Below are 19,367 nucleotides of genomic sequence, written 5' to 3'. Positions count from 1 at the left end.
TGTTGTTGCAGGCATCTCGCCTGCGAGAGTTGTCGAATCGCCTTGTAAATAGGAGGTATTGTTTGAGAAGGTAGGCGTCAGTCTGTGAAATAGCGTAGTCGTATCAGCAATAATTGGGTGTTCGTGGAGAACTCCAGATTCATGCGCGATGCAAAGGTGGTCACTCTTCCTAACTTCACCCCTTGGAATCTTGGGGATTGATGAGAAGCCTCGTTGGCAAGGATAGCCGATGGTCAGGCAGGTAAGGTGAGGTGATGTTGTTTGGATGCGTTGCCGAGTAACGAGTTTACCAGCGCCTATGACGGATGTCGGAGGCGTAAGGTACAATAATGTCTGTGCTGCACGTGAGGATGCAAGGGTGTGAGAGTGTACCTACTCTGTCCAGTCCAGGTAATGGTGCGAAGCAAGCCCCAGTGTGGCGGCAGGTAGAAAAGCTTCGGGTGGATGGTGGCTTCTACCCTTATCGACCTAGTCGACTTTTGTCAGGTGTCACTTTCAGCTACCTCCCGCTGAAAGGACTCTGTGGCTTGCAGTACGTACCTAAGGGTAGCAGGCAAGGCAGTTTCTCTCAGTTTTAGAAATCCAATCACGTGCTATCCAGGGTACCTCTGAGAAGCTCATTAACCCCACTATGCCTCAGGTACATATCTGCCCAGCCGTGCCAACACACCAACTTCCTAGGTACCTAGAGTGTGTTCTCGGCACTAGTCCAAGCAGAGCGGAGCTTCCAGTGTTGGAGTGTGGTGCACCCAGCGCTTTCCCATCCCAACTGATACCCTGCCCTTCTTGCCTCACCCCAGAGCGCCTTACCTAAGCAGCCTAGGTGCTGGACCTACCTCTTCAGTCCCACTGTCCTTCTGGTGCAGGTTCAGTCCACGTCCAATCCCCTGCCAGCGACCCGAGCCTCCACGTCCTCACGTAGGTCAATCCGGCCAGAGTCTAATTTCTTCATCTCTTACGAAGCTGTCTAGCATCACACGACAGACGTTCCCGATCAACGTCGCACCCTTTCCCGTTTCTCTCACCCTTCCTTACCTCTCCCTTATCCCTCGGCAGTCATCAGGCTACTCTGGAAACCTCCGCATCGATCCTCCGCCTGCAGCTAGGCGAGCATTTTGAGTGCTTTCTCGATTGACCTGGCTCAAGTGCCAGGTCCCCTCCCCTCCTCTCTTCAAATACTCCTACCACCAACCGTCGCCACCCCCATCGCATCAAATTCGACCAGAGGCCAAGCCGTATCCCTTACTCGGCGCATTCGCTTTTTGTTAGCGTCTTCGCTCACAGTCGTCTCTCGCCGTTCGTCACAACGCGCCAGCGCTGCTCTGCATAGCTGTTGAACCACTCGTCGTTCATGCGGACGTCCTCGGTCGCGGTAACAATCTTCGGCGGCACGATTTAGGTAGCCTCAGCGAGGAAGCTGGTCTGGTCTGGTCTATTTGTAGGACGGACGACTCCGCCTTCCAACCTCTTCCCCCTCGAAGACGCAATACTATCCCATGGTCCCACAATCAAGATCGGGATCATTCTCTCCACATCCTTCACAAACACTGCAGATAGGAGCTGGGCACTCGCCCCATCCATCGCAATCTTCTGCGTTGAGTGCGGGCGCAAGTCCTAGTACGAGTAGTCCGACAGGGCCCAACCCCCTGGTCAAGATCGCTGTTGCCCAAGTTTATCTCCTTCTCGGCGCCATCAAGGAGGACAAGGACCGCGCAAAGTGGGAGACACAAGCAGAACAATTACAAAAGGTACAAAGCCCCTCCTTTCGCGTCTTTCCGCAGCCACCCACGCTGAGTCCTACTACCAAGTTCTATGCTGACGCGCCTCCCATCTTACTATAGCTCATCGATGAACACGGAATGGAGGTTTTCACAAAGTATTTTGCGCGCCTCGTCGCCGTTCATGCCGCCCACATCTTCCATGGCCAGCCACGGCCCGGGGCGAATGGCAACTTCCATCTTCTCGTGGCCGAAATGCAGAAGATCTCCCATGACGTTAACCAGGCCAACAAGATTGCCGAATCTATCGAGACGGGTACAGAAGACATATTCCGCGACTTCGACATGTCTACTTTCATGGAGGCATTCAAGCTAGATGCTCTGGAGAAAACGATACTGGCGTTGGCCTTCAAAATGGGATCGAGGTCCGACCTCAAGACAAAGGGTAGGTTGCTTTGAGCTCGCTACGGTTTCTTTCCTTTCATGCTAATATGTCTTCCCAGCTGACGCCATTCTGTCCACGAATTTCCCTACATTCGTCAACATTCTTGCTCGACGCGAAATAGAAGAGCATGCGGATTTGACCGACCAATTCATCGCTATACTCGTCGACCGCTTCATCCAATACCAACCACCTAACTTCAATGCTGCATCTAAGGCCGAACTTGCCTACAAGGTACAAGCAAGGTGGCACGGAGATCAAGCACCGCCGCCGTCTGAAGTGCTTGCGGCGCTTGATCTGGTTAGGGTGCTAGCCGACAAACCTCCGAATGCACTTGCTACTTACATCCAAAGAACCGGCGGTGATTTCACGCGAGACGAAGAAACCTGTGTATCGTATCTGCAGAACCGTCCGCAGAACGTCCAACTCAGTGAAGAGCAAGTCTCCATTGCCCTCACTTACAGTACGATTAGCCAGACACCGATGTATGATCCTTCGATTCTCGCCGCATCTCTACGTCGAGTCCTTCCCCCGTCCTTTCGGTGGCAAGACGTGGTATCGTATTTTGATCAAAGATCCGCCCGAATCTCCTCTCAGCAGTTCCTGCGTCTTTATAATGCGTTGCTGCCGATTGCACAGAATGATCAAACGTTTGACATACAAAAGTTGTGGGGTGGTAACTGGGAGCATCCGGAAACTCAGCTGTCTTTTATTTGCGCATTCGCCTCTCTACAGCCTGATCAGCTGGATGCTAGCACTATCCCGGGTCTGGTACCAACGTTGACTTTGGACACATATGCGCAGTCACCTCCGGAGGTTCAACAACGTGCAGCGTTCGCGGTCAAGCATGCCCTAGTCTCGGTCGAGGCGCTATCAGCCGTATTTCATGTTGCCCTGCATTCCGTACACGCGTCGCAGAGCGTTGAAGCCAAGCGCCTATTTCAAGAGGTCGTAGTGCCCAACTTGGACATCTTTGTTGTCTCTGCATTTGGAGTACCAAAGCCTTGGCCGACGATGGCTGTGGATACACTGAATTCTCTCTTCGAAAGCTTCCTATACAAGCGTTCAACGGAATATGATTTCGTCCTCGACAGCTTATGGAAAAAGGACAAGGAATGGGTGATCCAGCGGTTGGTTGAGGCCCACGCTATCAAGCCAACCGATCTCCCCCTGATTTTCGAGCACGCGCTAAAGCACAAATGGCTCGATGAGCTTGTGTATCTGTCCAACGGCTTTGGTCTCGACCTCGCAGCCCTGGCACATGCTGAGGGCTACCTAGACTTGGTTAGCTGGGCTCGCCGCAACTCTGAGAGAAGCAACGAGATTGCGCGATCCCTATTGCAGTTCTTGCTAATCAAAGCGAACCTCGAATTACAATATCAGCGCCCCCCGGATGGCCAACCCGCAATCAAGTCCAGCACAACTCTTCAAGTGAGGACGGTGGCTGCTTTTCTGCAAATCTTGGAAGATTTCTTGCCAAAGACACCCCTACAGGATCTCATCATGGTGCAAAGATCCTGCATCACTGTTTACCCAAGATTGATTAACTATGGCGAGGGTTTCGACGACATCATCGATGCCAACGGCAAAGACGGAAACGCCTTGCCTGCTGCCGCCAACAGCAAGATGGAGGAGCACTACAAGAAGATGTATGGCGACGAGATCCAAGTCCGCAACATTGTCGAGATTCTCGATCGGTACAAACACTCTCGCGATCCACTGGACCAGGATGTGTTTGCTTGCATGATCCACGGCTTGTTCGACGAGTACGCCCACTATGTCGATTATCCTCTAGAGGCGCTTGCTACAACTGCGGTCCTGTTCGGCGGCATCATATCTCATAAGCTCATTTCTGATCTGCCGCTCAAAATTGGGCTTGGCATGATCCTAGAGGCTGTAAGAGACTATCTACCCGAGGATTCGATGTACAAGTTTGGACTTCAAGCTCTGATGCAGCTGTTCTCTCGCTTCCGGGAGTGGCCTGGCTTCTGTCGGCAATTACTGCAAATACCTGGCCTTCAAGGCACTGAGGCCTGGAAGAAAGCTGAAGATGTCGTCAGAGACCATGAGGAAGAGCTTGTCCGGTCGCGCAACGGCGTTGCGACGCCTGCTCATGGTCCCTCTTTCAACAGCGAGCCACTGACGAATGGCAATGCGACGGAAACCAGAAGCACAGAGCGCCAACCACCACCGTTCACATCCATTAATGCGTCAGAGCGTTCTCCTGGAGTCGATTGTGAAGAGCCTTCGAGCGATACACAGGGGAAAATCCAGTTTGTCCTCAACAACCTGACCGAGACGACTCTTCAGACAATGTGTCAAGAACTGCGGGACATCTTAGAACACCGCTATCAGCAATGGTTTGCAAGCCACCTTGTTGAGGAGCGAGCTAAAATGCAACCCAATTACCATCAAGTGTATCTTGAGCTGGTCAAGCTTTTTGAAGACAGGGTGTTATGGAGCGAGGTCTTGAGGGAGACGTATGTCAGTGTCGCCCGCATGCTCAACTCGGAGGCCACGATGCAGAATTCGACCGAGCGCTCTCACCTCAAGAACCTCGGTGGTTGGCTGGGTCTCCTGACCTTGGCACGTGATAAGCCGATCAAGCACAAGAACATCGCATTCAAGCAGTTGTTGATTGAAGCCCATGACACCAAGAGGCTTATTGTTGTTATCCCTTTCGTCTGCAAGGTTCTCCTACAAGGCGCCAATTCGACCGTGTTTCGGCCACCAAATCCTTGGCTAATGGATATTATCCATCTGCTCATCGAGTTGTATCACCATGCCGAGCTGAAGCTGAACCTCAAGTTCGAGATTGAAGTTTTGTGCAAAGGCCTCAATCTTGACCACAAAAGTATAGAGCCCTCTGGGGAGATCCTAAACCGCACGACTGTTGAGGACACTCAAGACCTACTTCCTCAAGACACATTGGAGACATTTGAAAACCTTTCTCTGAACGGTATTTCCACCGGTGTGACAGCTGGTCTCTCGCCTCAGGTCATCGCCGCTTCCATTCCAGACCTTGGTCCTCTTATTCACATACCACCCACGAACGAGATGGTGGTTACGGCAACACGATTGCATGAGATTGTCCGCACTGCTCTCACCCGGGCTTTACAAGATATCATTCAGCCCGTAGTAGATCGATCAGTTACGATTGCTGCCATATCCACACAACAAATGATTCACAAAGACTTTGCGACTGAACCGGACGAAAACCGAGTCCGAACATCGGCAATCAGCATGGTGAAGGCGACGGCTGGAAGCCTAGCACTCGTAACGTCCAAGGAGCCTCTAAGAGCCAACTTCACCAACTATATGCGAAACCTGTCTAATGATCTCCCGCAGGGCCTACCTGAGGGGACAATCATTATGTGCGTCAACTCGAACTTGGATCTCGCCTGCAACATTATCGAAAAACAGGCGGAGGAGAGGGCTGTTCCCGAGATCGAGGAGATGATTGAGCCCGAGCTGGAGGCACGACGTCGTCACCGTCTCCAACGGCCCAACGAGCCATACGTGGATGCCTCACTCAGTCGATGGGCCTGGACTATTCCCAACCCATTCAAGCTATCGCCTAGTATGGGTGGCTTGAACCCCGAACAGATGGCTATTTATGAAGATTTTGCCCGCCAGCCTCGCACCACGACATCAAACGTTCCGTCTCATGTGCCCTCGACTTCTGACGCAACCCGTTCGCTCGCCAACGAGGTTCTGCAAGATCAGTTTTCTACGGTGCCAAGTCTGGGTGCTGCTACGGAGGCACCGGCAGTGCAGCACCTCGGCTCCCAGATCCAACAATATGCTCCGGTTCATAACGGAGCAATGGCTAACGCGAGACCCCAAACATTTCAGATGGATGGCCGCGCGTTGATCGACCGTGTTCAAAAGCTGCTCATGGAGCTCCAGCGTGTTGCGACCGAGGCCCGCGAGGAGCATTTCACAGACTTGCCTCGTCCTCATCCTGTTCTTGATGTTGTTGACGCCTTGGTCCAGCACATGATCAAGGCATCACAGACTTCCGAAGAGTTCGCGATCTACGCAGCCGATCAGATCATTCAGCTTATTTTTACTCAAGTTGAGGACAACCTAGCCTTGGAGAGCTTGGTTCACGTTCTCGAGACTTTGAGGAAGATTTCAGGCCCGACCCTGAACAACCGCGTGACCGCTCTATTCCGTCAGCAACCTGGATCGACTTTCCTGACTCTACCCCTCCTTGCTGCTCTGCTGCGCACGGATCTTCTCGACTGGAGAAACATTGACCTTTCAATGTCCAAGGTGCTACAGCAGAGAAAAGAAGGTTCGCTGGAGTTCTTGGAACAGATGGTAGATCTGACTCTTTTGGGTAACCGACCGATGGCACTCTATGGAGACTTCGTCCGAACACTTGAGGCCGCTTGGTCCTGGATACAGGACGAGCCAGACTCGACAATCGGGCAGCGCTTGAAGGCAAAACTTTCTGGCCAAACACTTCCGCCGACTGCCCAACAGGAGGACGACAGCGCTGTCCAGCAGGACCAGATGGAGTATGTTTTCGACGAATGGATTCATCTTTGCAACAACCCCAACGCATCAGAGAACTCTGCAATTTTGTTTGTTCAACAAATGCAGATTAGAGGCGTAGTCAAGACCAAAGATGATCTCTTCCTGTTCATCAGAATCGCGACAGACATGTCAGTGGACAGATTTGAACACTTCCTCCATACGACAGGAACTTTGACAGACGCTTTCCTCGCCATTGATGCTCTGGCCAAGATGATCAACACCTTCATCAGGCTACATGACGAAACGGAGCCCGCTTCAACGCCCAGTCGTGCAGTGTATTTGGACTCCATTCTGGCATTTGTCACCCTTGTTCTTAACCATCACCACGTAAAGCGCGCGGAACACTTCAATCAAAGAGTCTTCCATCGCCTATTGTCAGTTCTCCTGTACGAGATCAACTCAACCGCCGAGCAGCTTCCCGAGACCGAGAGGTCCGGATTATTTCTCAAGTTCGCCGCCAGACTAGTTGATCTCGGGCCAAAGTTCCTTCCTGGCTTTGTATTCGGATGGCTTTCTCTTCTTCAGCACCGCGCATTCCTGCCTACCATCATGAAGGATCGTGGCGGATGGATCGTTTTCACCAAGCTCCTGCAGCTGCTTCTAGAGCATGTCGGAGAGCAGGTCAAGGCGATTGAGCCTTCCAATGTGGCGCGAGAGATATATCGCGCAACGCTCAAGCTTCTCGTCATTCTGCAGCACGACTATTCTGAGTATCTTGCGGCTCATTCGCATCAGCTTACGTCCAGTGTGCCACCTCACTGCAAGCAGCTGCTCAACGCCATTCTGACAGCGAACCCAGCGGCTCATCCCAAGATGCCTGACCCGTCGTTCCCAGGGTTGCAAGTTGACCGCTTAGATGAGGTTCGGGAGTCCCCTGACAGCTTGGACAATTCTGCAGCTATCCTTCAAGACTTGGGCCTGCTTGAAGTCCTCGACCACGCGTTGCAAAACGGTCCCTCTGAAGACACTCTGGCCCACATCACTCGAGCCATCGTTGAGAGCCCGCGAGCCGACACTGGTTTCGGATATGTGCCTATCAATGCCAACCTGCCAGTGATCGAGGCAGTCACACTCCACGTCGGCAACTACGCTGTCGAACAATCGACGCAAAAGGGCACCGATGTCTTTAACCCGGCCTCACCGGACGTGGCTACCATCTCCCTGCTGCTCCATGAGCTATCACCCGAGGCGCGTTACTATCTTATTACCAGCATTACCAATCAACTTCGGTTTCCGAATGCCCACACCAACTACTTCAGTCGGGTTTTGTTGGAAATTTTCGGCCAGGACATGAACGACCCGGAGGAGACGGAAATCAGGCAGCAAATTATTCGAGTGCTTTGGGAACGCCTCATCGGATACTGGCCACAGCCATGGGGTCTCATGGTGACGGTTGTCGAATTACTCAAGAACGAGAAGTACATGTTCTTTGACCTCCCGTTCGTGAAATCAAATCCAGAGGTAAGTCATTTAGTTGAGAAACCAGTTCCGTTGATCTCCATTAGTGGCTAACGTAATATCTCTCAAGGTCATCGAACGATTCCACGCCATTCTGCAGCGCGCATAAGGGTTCGTGTGGATTGGTATAGGGCCTAGTAGTTGCGGTCACTTATGTCTATGGCTTGAGGATGATGGGTTGTGTATCTCGTGCTGACTGTTATTATCTTTGCAACGGTACAAGACGGGGAACCCACAGTAGACCAAGGATTTGAGGGGCTTCAAAATGGATAATTCGGCAGTGACTCGTAACTCAAGGCGTTCTAACACGGAGACTACGAAAAAGACCCTGTATTATTTATTGTAAGATAATGACAATTATGGTGGGACATTGGACATTTCTTTGCGACTTTGAGGCGAAACGGCATTCTTTTCCATGGCATGACCATTTGAATCAGGGCTGGGCGTGTTCGGTGTGTGAATGTTGATCGGGTATGAACCAGCCCGTGCATAATATGGGTGGCGCAGTGATTGTATGCTTCAGTGTCGTTTTATAGTAGAAATATGGCCCTGAACCCAGGTTCATAGGATGAAGCGAGTCTACCCGGATGTTCGTATGTGCCTAGCTTTACGATCATCCCCGGCTGCCGGAGATGCTGCCGGAGATGCTGCCGGAGATGCTGCCGGAGATGATGCGGATGTGGATGTTTTAAGGCGTTTACCTTGCTTGAAGTGATACGCGCGCGGTTGCTTAGAAATCTGTGGATCTCACCGCGTTGATTGTGGGAGATGGCGTCAGTGCGACGCTGAAGGCACTTAACGCTAGGGCCGGTTCAGGTATTTCACGACTGAGTATTCGTCTCACAATACTCAAGTGCTTTCTTCCAGTATTACTCTTTGAGGTTTGTCCATAAATACGCTTGTCCCGCCAAACCCTGTCTAATCACACAGCAGTCAAGACAGATCAGTGCTTTGCATTATCTCGCTGAGTGTATTCATTATTCACCCGTAGCTCCAGGGTCCACTACCTGAAATTGCGCCTCTGCGACTCGCAATGGCCTCCAACCCCACATTCTACACCTACGCTTCCCCTCGCGAGGGGTACGAAGACGCTCCCCCTTTGCCAGACGACCTCAATGAAGATGGCAAGAGCTTCAAGAACCCTCCACGGGAGGGCCTTAGTAAGGCTTACGAGGCATTTCCGGCGCCATTGGATAACGGACGCAGAGGAGGCTTGTTCGTGACTTCTCAGCTTTCTCAGAGGAAACCTGGGTACTAATACGGCAATACAGCGATATCCACATCTACCATTTCCAAACCAATCCAGAGCAAGTCAAACATGCGAAAGACCTCTGGGCACGTATTCGGCGAGAGTGTAAACATCTGCCGCCCATCTCGATTGAACGAGATTTCCGCTGACACACGTCCAGTTCCTGAACTGAGAATCTATCGATTCTGGGAGAAGCCTGTTGGCCCACATCCTGTGGCCATGTTCGAAGTCAACATCTTCACGCCGGCCCAGTTTGGTGCCTTCATTCCATGGTTGACCATCTACAGAGGTCCCTTGTCCGTTCTCATCCACCCCAACACAACTGAGGATGGTCAAGACCACAACGCTACTGAACTACGCAACCACACACAGCGAGCCACCTGGATGGGCGAGAAACTGCCTTTGGACACAACAGTCTTCTACCGCAATCAACAGTAATTTAACAAAACCATATCTAAAACAAATGCCCGTCAAACATGTTACGCTGCATGAGAAATGACCTGCATTGATGCTTCTGGCGATGATGTTAAGACAAGATGGTATCAGGTGTCATACGAGGCGAAAGCAATACATATAGTAGACGGCCCAATCCCTCGACTGCGGCACAACCTAGTCCATCTATACAGGATTGCAAGTGTGCAGGATGAATAGGAGCAAGGAAGAGGGCGTCGGCGGAAGGCAGATGGCGGAAGAACTTTACATTCGCGGCCAAAGTACCTTAGCCAAGTGCGCTGGGCTGAGGTGAGTGCCGGGTGAGCAGTCGGGTGGGGCCGTGGAGCGCATGATTAGTACCTTACCGATCGGTCACGTGGGTTCGCGCTCCCATGGTCATTGCCGTCATGACGTCGCAGCTTCTGTTTGTCAGCTTGTGAAGTGGGCAAATTCAAGACGAGTCTAGGCAGTTCTTCGGCATGTTCCTAAGCATAAAATCGTGCGATTCAAACTCTATTGCATCCCCTATTAACACGCTCCTATCCATACTTGTTAACCCAGTAGTCTGGTCTTATTGGTTTTGCGAAGGTGCCACCATGGCGGATCGGAAACGAACTAGGACCACCCGGTCCATGGCTCCAAAATCCGATGTACCGGATGTTTATCAAGAAATGCTGGCCGAGGCCGCCGCAGACGTTGGTCCTTCCGCATTGGTAGAGCGACCGGCTAAAAGACTTAAAAGACCCGGAGAGAAGAAGTCCGAGACTGCTGCCACCACGACAAAGAAGCCGGAGGTGGAAAGAGTTGATGACGACGTTGATGAAGATGAAGATATCGAGTTCGAAGACGTAACTCTTCCTCCGGCGACGGTCCAGACCATGTACAGAGATTCAGACGACGAAGAAGAAGAAGAGGACCTGGATGGAATCGAGTTTGAGGATATCGATTTCGGGGCTGTGCAGCCTAACTCAGAAGCTCTCGAAGAAACCAACAAACTCACGCTGAATCTGTCGGAACACAGTAGCACTGTGACTGCGGCGCGAAAGGGAGTCAACAAACGAAAGCCTCTTACGAAAGAGGAGAGAGAGCGCCGCATTTCCATTCACAAGACGCATCTTTTATGTCTCTTATTACACTGCGCCCTGAGGAACCGTTGGTGTGACGATGAGCAGGTCCAGAAGAGCCTCCGCCCTCTTCTAACTAAACAGACCATCAACTATCTGACACCAAGTCCGAGTCTTCCACAGTTTGGGCAGACGGAGTCGCTAAGGAATGGACTGCAACAAGCCGGCAGTGTGTTCAAGTCAAAGTTCCAAACTACAGAACGAGGGCTATGCCGACCCCTATGGGCAGAGGATCCCGAACATCTTGCCAACGTAAGTTCATGTTGTTCCACCGCTCGAACAAAATGGCTGACCTACTACTCCCAGTATGAACCACCCACCAACATGGATTCATGTATGGACCGTTCGGACTTCAGAGACGCAGCTAGAAAGCTTTGCGGATCCCGAGATGTTGGTGCTCAGCTGTATTGTGCTTTACTACGGTCTGTCGGAGTCCGCGCTCGCTTGGTTTGCTCATTACAGCCACTGTCGTTCGTTCAGGGCGGCCCCAGTTTACCAAAAAGTCGGGAAACAAAGCAACCAAAGAAGCCAACCAAGGAGGAAAAAATACGAACCCAGCTATCACAGTACAACACTATTGCAGAAGGATCACTGTCTTCTGTCTCAAGTCTAACCTCACCACTTCGACGACTAGGCCACCCTAATGCTGCGGCCTACCGGTTGCCATTGGTACCAACTCCGCCACCGACTATGCGACAGCCAAAAGAGACGCCGAAGAGTATCCGTGAGTCACCTTTCCCAGTCTACTGGGTCGAGGTACTAGATATTGGCCATCAGAAATGGCAACCCGTGGACCCACTGGTCACGAATTCCATGTGGAAGCCTAAAGCGTTAGAACCACCAGGTACCGACAGGGAAAACTCTCTGACCTATGTGATTGCGTTCGATACCGACGGCACGGCACGAGACGTCACGAAACGATATTCCAAGGCTTACGCGGCCAAAACGCGGCGGCTGCGTATCGAAACGGCTATTGAACATGGGGATCGGTGGTGGCGAAAAGCGCTGAAGCCGTTTGCCCGGCGTTGGCCCACTGACCTTGACCAGATTGAAGACAACGAGCTGACTGCGATTGAAAGGCGCGAGCCAATGCCTCGCAACGTAGCAGACTTTAAAGGCCACCCAGTGTTTGCACTGGAAAGGCATCTGAGGCGCAGCGAGGTCCTTATTCCAGATGCGCAACCCGCAGGAACGGTCGCGGTCGGGAACAGAGCCGCGCTTGAGAAAGTGTATCGACGGAAGGACGTACGGATGGCCCGAAGCCGGGACAAGTGGTACCGTATGGGGCGCGAAGTGAAGCCAATGGAGATACCTATCAAGTTCTTGCCGCGACGGGTCAACGCAAAGCCAGGGGAGTACGTCGACGACGGCTATGGAGGCGACGAGCGTAACGCCGCCGGTACGCCCGTCTTCACACAGGAGCAGACGGAAGTATACCGCGCCCCTCCGGTCGTCAATGGGCGAGTGCCGAAGAACAAGTTTGGCAACATCGACGTCTACGTTGCGACCATGGTGCCGAAGGGTGGCGTCCATATACCCGACGAGTTCGACACTGCTGCACGAGCCGCCTACACGTTAGGCATAGACTACGCATCTGCTCTGTCAGGGTTCCATTTCAAAGGCAAGCACGGTACGGCAGTTTTTAACGGCGTAGTGGTAGCTCAGGAGTACGAAGAGGCTGTGCGTGCAGTGATGGCAGGCTTCGAAGATGTGGATACGCAAGCAGAACGTAGCAAGCGGTCATTGGTGGCTATCCGCATGTGGAGGCGGTTCCTCATGGCTCTCCGTATCCGGGAGCGAATATGGGCAGGCGTGGATGCTAAGGAGCGTGCTGAGGACGAGAGAAGATTAATTGGGTCAGCCGAAGCCAATGCGAATGGTGAAGTGGACAACCATGACATTGAGGAGAGCGGCGGATTTTTTGTCGAGGACGGGCCTCTGACCGGTAACGATGCCAGAACCACAGCCGAAGGCAGAGTCGGTGTCGAGATTGACGCAAGGGACATTAAGGACAATTACGCTGCAGAAAGCGGCGGCGGGTTCATCGACGACGACGATGATGCAGACATCGATTCTCACACTGTAAACGATGCGACCATGGATAACGTTAGAGATGAACTCATCGTTGAGGATGAAAGTAAGGCAGGCCGTGCAGCTAGGGACGATAACGAAGCCGGAGGTCGGCGTGGAGAATACGGAATCAAGACAGAAGATTGGGGCGGATTTGAGTCGGAGCCGGACGACGAAGAAGTCGAGGATGCGCCTAGCGATGTCACTGAAGAGTATGACATGGAAGACGACGAGGGTGGCGGAGGGTTCTTGGTGGATTAGACTAAGCGACGACTTAGAAGCTGGAGGCAGGGCGAATGGTTCCGATATCGATACCCTTACAGCAGGAAATTTTCATGCTCACGGATAAACTCACACGACAGTTCGTCATTTCTTCAATGCCATTGTGCGGCCATTCAACAGCCTTATCGAAGTTAAAGGAGTCATCCAGAGTTCCCAAGACATCTTAGCCTCGCAGCAGGGATACCCTGCTGATGTAATCAGTATATTACCCTGTAGGTACTGCCAAATTTATGGATCACCATTTCAGTGTCGGCAGCACCAGCGTGGTCTTGCCGAGCACACTGGGAAAATTCTTCCACTCTGGCCGTGCCCCGAACCAAGCCCTGAGGTCCGAGTCCCTGACGAACCAGGCTTGACTGTGCTGACTAACCGTTTCTTTGAGAGAAGGACCCCCCAAGGTCAAAACTTCAGCGCGTCCCCGGATCAATCAACGCCTTTCCAACCTCCATCGGCAGCCTGGTTCTTCCTATTCCGTCCACCAGATCGCTCTCTAAGCAGATCCATCACGAAAGCCCGCGTCGGATTATTTCCAAGAAATAGTAGAGGTCAGTCAGCCCGAATCAATCGTTTCACACCCCAAACTCCCCAACGCGTCTGCTGCCGGAACCACAATCCTGTTGCGGCACTGCGCGATGGAAGAGGATCCGGCGCAGATGCCATCGTCGCCGCAATGTTGCGATGTGCGATGGCAGCAATTGACAGATGAAGCCTGAGCTCTACGACCGGCCTAGCTGGAGCTTGAGCTTGTCGCGTCCGCGTCCGCGTCGTAGAGCTTTGGAAGGCAAGCCTTCGAATCTCGTCCCGTCAACGCCTGGAACTGAGAGAGCGAGATAAAAGAGAACGAAAGAAAAATTGGAAGAAAATATTTTTGTACTAAGACATAGGTTTCCACAGTCAATTGAACTCGCCTCGACTTCGAGGACTTGCCGTTTTGTCGTGCAACCGAACTGCGACGCGCCTTGTGCATGCGCGAACCCGAAATCGAATCGCCATCGCCATTACCCTCTTGACGCGCTTTGCCAATACCAAAAGCCGCCCAGCCATCTGGCGGTCGATTCGCCCACTTCCTCAACGCTGTTTTGCCATTGCGCAGCCAAGTTACTATTGACCTCATCAGCACAAGCTGCGTGCGTGTCACCTGCACCAGGAGGCAAACCAAACTTTTCGACCTGGCGGTAGCTTGTGCAGGGTGTCGTGCTATACCCTTCCGCGCAGCACTACCTATCGAAAGCGATACATCTTTCTTAGCGAACTTATTTTGGTACATTGGCCATTATGAGTTCGGCGCGCGAAGGTGACCCGATCGAGGAGGAAAGACTGCAGGTGCAGGGTCTCCAAGAGGACAGACTGGAAGGTGACAGGATGCAAGAAGAAGAGGAAATTCACGAGGACCGGATAACAGAGGAGAGCATCCAAGATGAAAGAGCCCAGAGTGACAGAGTTGAAGACGACCAATTGCAAGACGAGCGTCTCCCGAACGAGGGCCTTTCAGACGAGCGCATGCCAGACGAGCGCATGCAGGATGAGCGAATTCAAAGCTACCCGTCCCCCCATATGCCCGAGGAACGAATTCAAGACAGCGACCGGATACAAAGCTACCCTTCTCCCTCCACCGAGGCACAGGACACCGGCCCGTACTATCACGCTGGTCCACGGGACGACACACAACAAGACCACACACAGCCGCCTCCTACACCCCAGCAGCAGCCCTCTCACTCTGCCAGCGTCGAGGAGTTGCAATTAGCTGCCCAGCTAGGCCAGGACTTGGCGGCAGAGCCCATGATGCATGTCACGGATCCTGGGATGAATGTCGAGGATCCCGGCCTGCGCAGCATCATGCCTCACCCTCACCCTCACCAGGAGCAGCCTCAGCCTCAGCCTCAGCCTCAGCCTCAACCTCAGCACCAGGCTCCTCCTCCGCCGCCCCCTCCTCCTCGCTCCTATGTGCCTGAGGAGTCCCTCCCCGAGCCTCTCCAGCAACACGTGGCTGTGCCTGTAGCAATGGACCATCATCACCTTGCTCAGTCATATGCCCTTGGCGACAGTACGCCCCCAAGAAAGCGATCCAAGGTCTCTCGCGCTTGCGACGAGTGTCGGAGAAAGAAAGTCAAATGTGATGCTCAGTCCGATTCCGGAGACAACCCATGCTCCAATTGCAAGCGCTCTGGCATCCGCTGCATGTTCAGTCGTGTTCCTCAGAAACGTGGCCCAAGCAAGGGGTATGTTGAGACCGTTATTGCTCATATTTGCACCAGGCCTAGACTAACTCTGACTGTTCAGATACATTAAAGAACTTGCCGACAGGATCAACAGCATCGAGGGCAAGTTGGAGATCCAGAGTGAGTCTTTGCCACCCGATCCAATGGTACACTGGACATCTGCGGCAGCACTTAACTCGACATCAGGTCCTGGTGAGGACGCTACTCGCAAGCGGCCATTCTCCAGCATTTCCAGTGCCGACCTATCTACTCCGGCACCACAGAGACAGGCTACTTGGGGTACGGAACATCGCCCTCTTCAGCCCATGACAACGCCATCGGACCGGTTCCAGTCGTCCCCCTTCACTGCCAACGGCTTGGCTCCTCAGCCCATGCCTATCAAGAATGACATGCAGCCTCGCCCCCCAGTTGCTCCGATGGATGGCCCTGTCACGGATATGTCCGATATTGACCAGGCTCGAGATGTAGATGATGAGGTGTTCAACGGGTAAGTGGCTCTGTCCGGCAGCCCTAGCTCTCGTCAGCAACGAAATTAACCTTGGGTTGTTAGTTATCTCACCATGATCCAGCCTTACCTCCCGTTCTTGCCGAGCAGCAAGGCGCTGATCCAGGACTATTTGGCACAGTGCCCTGGTCTTCTTCGCGAAGCTTTTGTTGAAGCTCTTTCGGGAACTATTCATTCTTTCCCTTCTTTCCAGTCGGGCACCCCTGGAGATGTTCGCCTCGCCCACACACTACTGGTAGAATGGGAGGCTAGTGACTCCACAGCACGAAGTCCTGTTGCGAACCTGGTTTTCCTTCAGACCCTCCTCCTGATGATTATTGAGGCAGACAACCGACCTTTGGGCTCCATCGGTGCACCCAAAGAATCACTCCTCGGGAGAGCAGTGGCGAGTTCCAATGCCCTGAAGCTCTATCAGGCTAAGGCGGACTTGTCCGAGGCTGAAGCTGGATCAGATACCGAGAGTCAGCTTCGCGTCAGAATCTGGTGGTCATTGGTCATGCTTGACCGATGGAACGCACTGGGCGCTGCAGTGCCCTCATTGATTCGTGACGAGAGCGTCGTTGTTTCATCCAGCTTAAGAGTGGTTGTTGGAGAGGTCCAATATCTATTGATCCGTAAGCTCAGGCCGCAAGCTGCCCAAATTTGTTTTTTTTTTGGAGCGGTAACCGAATACTAACCATCATCATAGGCGCCTCAAAGTTTTTGAGCCGTGCATCGGTTATGATCACCAACTTCCAAGAACCCTTGAATTCGACCTTTGCCGATCGTATGGTAGGCTCTTTCATGGACGCCTGGGTAGAGGACTTCCGTGAGGACCTGCCCGCTCACATTGAGGCTGGCTCATATCCTGTCGTCCATTTAGTCTACTGGCACTGTCGCTTGCTAGCTTACCTGCTCAACCCCTCCGCCAAATCGACGGATGCCCTCTGGCCTAGCCAGGAGTTGATTAACTTACTCGTCAGCCACTCACAACTCATCACGCCCTTGCACCATCATTTCACTGTGCTTGCTGTCTTGACGCTGATTGAGCTTGCAAAGGTGGACAGGACAAAGGAGGATGCTACACGGCTTCTTAGTGAATACCGTGATTCGTCACTGCCAGCGTCAGTCTTTGACGGCTTGGTCCGGGACAAAATTGCCGACCACCTGCGTCCGTCTACTAGTACCGCTGCGGCTTCGGCTCCGTCAGCAATGGAGGCGGCTGCAAGTCAGGGTCTACAACATTTGGCCGATTTGGCGACGCTCTCATCGGCCGCCGTGGATAAGACAGAGGGCAACCACACATACCGCACCGCACCGAACTATGAAGATATGGGCTTCGACCCTCGGCCACTTTTACTTGTCGGTTACCTCAATGTTGTCCGTGCAACCCAGCAGACAGCTTAGGGAGGCTCTCATCTTGCCTATGCCGGACATCAAGAGGAACAACAGCAGATGAAGCTAAGGTTACAACGACAGTGGGTGCAGCTGTATGAGGCTCAGGAGGCAGAGCTGCAAGCGCAACAACTGCAATTACAGGAAGATTCGCAACAGAGCAGTCAACAACAGGAACAGTTGCATTACTCATCGCAACAGCAGCTAGAAGAGCAACAGCTGGAGCAATGGATTCGGGCACTGCGTCATTAGATAGAGGAACCCCAATGAATTCCGCACGTATGGATCCGGACAGCAATATGTACTCCTGGCGAAACTCGAAGATGAACGCGGCGGGCTTCCTGGCATAGAGCACGCGCGTGCGCTAAGGGGAGGAAATGAGCGCGCTTAGGTCGGCAAGGGTCTGCAGAAAGGCGTCTGCCAAATTTTTCATCTGAACCGTCCCGTTCGGGCGATTAGACGGCTTGTATTATATTATAAAAGTGTATTGTACTGTGTAATTGTAAACCTGACTCTTTCGTGCGCTTTTCTCAGTTTGCTCCCCATGTTTGCGTATCAAGCCTCATCCATTCACCGCAAGGGTGGTGTTGTCACTTTTGTGAGGCAGTGCGAGTGGCAGCCCAGTCCTTGTGCTGTCTGTCTCTCCACATCTCCAGCACCCCCATTCTCCAGTCTCCAATCTCAGGTCACGCGTGTAATACCCTCAGTCTCACGCGGATGCCGCCGTTGCCATGAATGGCTTTCATCCCGACGAGGATCCTCCCTTTGGCGGCAGCACTGAAGACGGCTTGGTTGGAGAGCCGATAGAAGCTGTGTCCAGCTCTTCTGCTCACCCGCGTGGCATGCCGGCGTTACGTACCACTCACCCACCGCTTGGTAGATGATTTCCTCACCGTCTTATGCCTTGAGCCATCTGTCAATGCAGAGGATAGGCATTTCCGTGGGGTCAGACATTCCCACGTGCGGTACGGCGTATCAGATGGGGGAGAGCATCGCGTTGCCGTTGCCGTTGCCCTTTGTTTCCTGATCAGACTTGACCCAAAAGGAAACGTCACAGGAAGCCGTTAGCACTGAAGGTAGATAGCTCGTTTGCGATATGAAAAGAGCACGAATGCTTCAAGTAAGCAAGCATGAAGGCTCTGGGCTTCTTCGCTGCCGAGTTTGCCGAACATCTTGGTGGCGGTTATTTTCATGGATTGGCCGCCACGACTCGAGACGCCCTGTCACATCCGCCTGTCCTTGCTTCTCAGGCGCATTTAGGGGGAGCCCCCCGACTTGATTCTCATCTACGGGACATCACCTCCCTACAACGGGGGAATTTGCATGTATACTATGTAATGTAACCGTCCTTTCTCTCCCCCCTTCTTCCCCTCCCTCCTCCCCGTCCTGGTCCAGTATGTACACGGGAACCAATCCGGTTGCATCCTCTTATGGGGGTTCAAAAATGCGCCGAGAGCCGCGCCGGTGCTGACAACGATTGATGACACATCCCATCGCCGATCGTCCACCGAGGAGCCATGCTACCCAAGGCCGGCACCAACCACCATTTCGGCATCCATTCCCCTGACCAGCTCCTCCCATTCGGCGACCAGGGGGAGCCTCCTTGAAAGAAGATTGGACGGTCAAGGCCTTGACAAGGTGCCGTTGAGTCCACCGCTAACCCAAATCAAGATGGGCTCGATCCTCCTCTTCGGTCACAGAACGGGCTGCGCGTACACACAGACCAGACTCGAGGTGGTTAACCCCCCCCCCCCCCGAAAGAATATCGATGACATGACGATGCAAGCTGATGGCATGCAGGGGAAAACATGCAGCCCGCCATCCAAAAAGAGGACCTGGGTTCATGAGCCCTACTTCTTGCGAGCGGCCGGCAGCTGCAGCAGCAGAGTTGCCACCTACCCTGCCTCGTGCTGTCGCCCTGCTCCAAGAGGCCAACAAAGCCGACATGA

The 19,367-nt window shown here is 53.0% G+C and overlaps 7 protein-coding genes across 7 annotated transcripts; all 7 read left to right on the top strand.

Moving 5' to 3' along the window:
* Positions 1 to 1,859: 1,859 nt before the first annotated feature.
* Positions 1,860 to 8,272, top strand: ColSpa_04280 (general negative regulator of transcription subunit 1; the record flags this gene model as incomplete). The annotated part of the gene is made up of 3 exons (XM_049270492.1): positions 1,860 to 2,163; positions 2,222 to 8,166; positions 8,234 to 8,272. 3 exons carry the CDS (start codon positions 1,860 to 1,862, stop codon positions 8,270 to 8,272), a joined length of 6,288 nt encoding a protein of 2,095 aa, XP_049126449.1.
* Positions 8,273 to 9,196: 924 nt separating this feature from the next.
* On the top strand, positions 9,197 to 9,421 carry ColSpa_04279 (putative protein 21; the record flags this gene model as incomplete). The annotated part of the gene is made up of 1 exon (XM_049270491.1): positions 9,197 to 9,421. The coding sequence occupies one exon, from the start codon at positions 9,197 to 9,199 to the stop codon at positions 9,419 to 9,421; it is 225 nt and encodes a 74-aa protein (XP_049126448.1).
* Positions 9,422 to 9,631: 210 nt separating this feature from the next.
* On the top strand, positions 9,632 to 9,850 carry ColSpa_04278 (putative protein 21; the record flags this gene model as incomplete). The annotated part of the gene is made up of 1 exon (XM_049270490.1): positions 9,632 to 9,850. One exon carries the CDS (start codon positions 9,632 to 9,634, stop codon positions 9,848 to 9,850), a length of 219 nt encoding a protein of 72 aa, XP_049126447.1.
* A 590-nt stretch (positions 9,851 to 10,440) lies between these two features.
* ColSpa_04277 (DNA repair protein rhp41) lies at positions 10,441 to 11,336 on the top strand (the record flags this gene model as incomplete). Its single annotated transcript, XM_049270489.1, has 2 exons — positions 10,441 to 11,220; positions 11,325 to 11,336. The coding sequence occupies 2 exons, from the start codon at positions 10,441 to 10,443 to the stop codon at positions 11,334 to 11,336; spliced, it is 792 nt and encodes a 263-aa protein (XP_049126446.1).
* Positions 11,337 to 11,658: 322 nt separating this feature from the next.
* Positions 11,659 to 13,299, top strand: ColSpa_04276 (DNA repair protein rhp41; the record flags this gene model as incomplete). The annotated part of the gene is given in 2 exon segments (XM_049270488.1): positions 11,659 to 11,692; positions 11,711 to 13,299. The coding sequence occupies 2 exon segments, from the start codon at positions 11,659 to 11,661 to the stop codon at positions 13,297 to 13,299; spliced, it is 1,623 nt and encodes a 540-aa protein (XP_049126445.1).
* Positions 13,300 to 14,595: 1,296 nt separating this feature from the next.
* ColSpa_04275 (glucose transport transcription regulator RGT1) lies at positions 14,596 to 16,030 on the top strand (the record flags this gene model as incomplete). Its single annotated transcript, XM_049270487.1, has 2 exons — positions 14,596 to 15,539; positions 15,601 to 16,030. 2 exons carry the CDS (start codon positions 14,596 to 14,598, stop codon positions 16,028 to 16,030), a joined length of 1,374 nt encoding a protein of 457 aa, XP_049126444.1.
* A 69-nt stretch (positions 16,031 to 16,099) lies between these two features.
* Positions 16,100 to 17,430, top strand: ColSpa_04274 (putative transcriptional regulatory protein; the record flags this gene model as incomplete). Its single annotated transcript, XM_049270486.1, has 2 exons — positions 16,100 to 16,658; positions 16,733 to 17,430. 2 exons carry the CDS (start codon positions 16,100 to 16,102, stop codon positions 17,428 to 17,430), a joined length of 1,257 nt encoding a protein of 418 aa, XP_049126443.1.
* Between the last annotated feature and the right edge of the window lie 1,937 nt (positions 17,431 to 19,367).

This window comes from Colletotrichum spaethianum (genome assembly GCF_022836535.1).
Source record: "Colletotrichum spaethianum MAFF 239500 DNA, contig09, whole genome shotgun sequence".
NCBI classification, from domain to species: Eukaryota; Fungi; Ascomycota; class Sordariomycetes; order Glomerellales; family Glomerellaceae; genus Colletotrichum; species Colletotrichum spaethianum.
The sequence above is the reverse complement of the archived record's forward strand: the minus strand, read 5'-3'. Positions and strand labels throughout refer to the sequence as shown.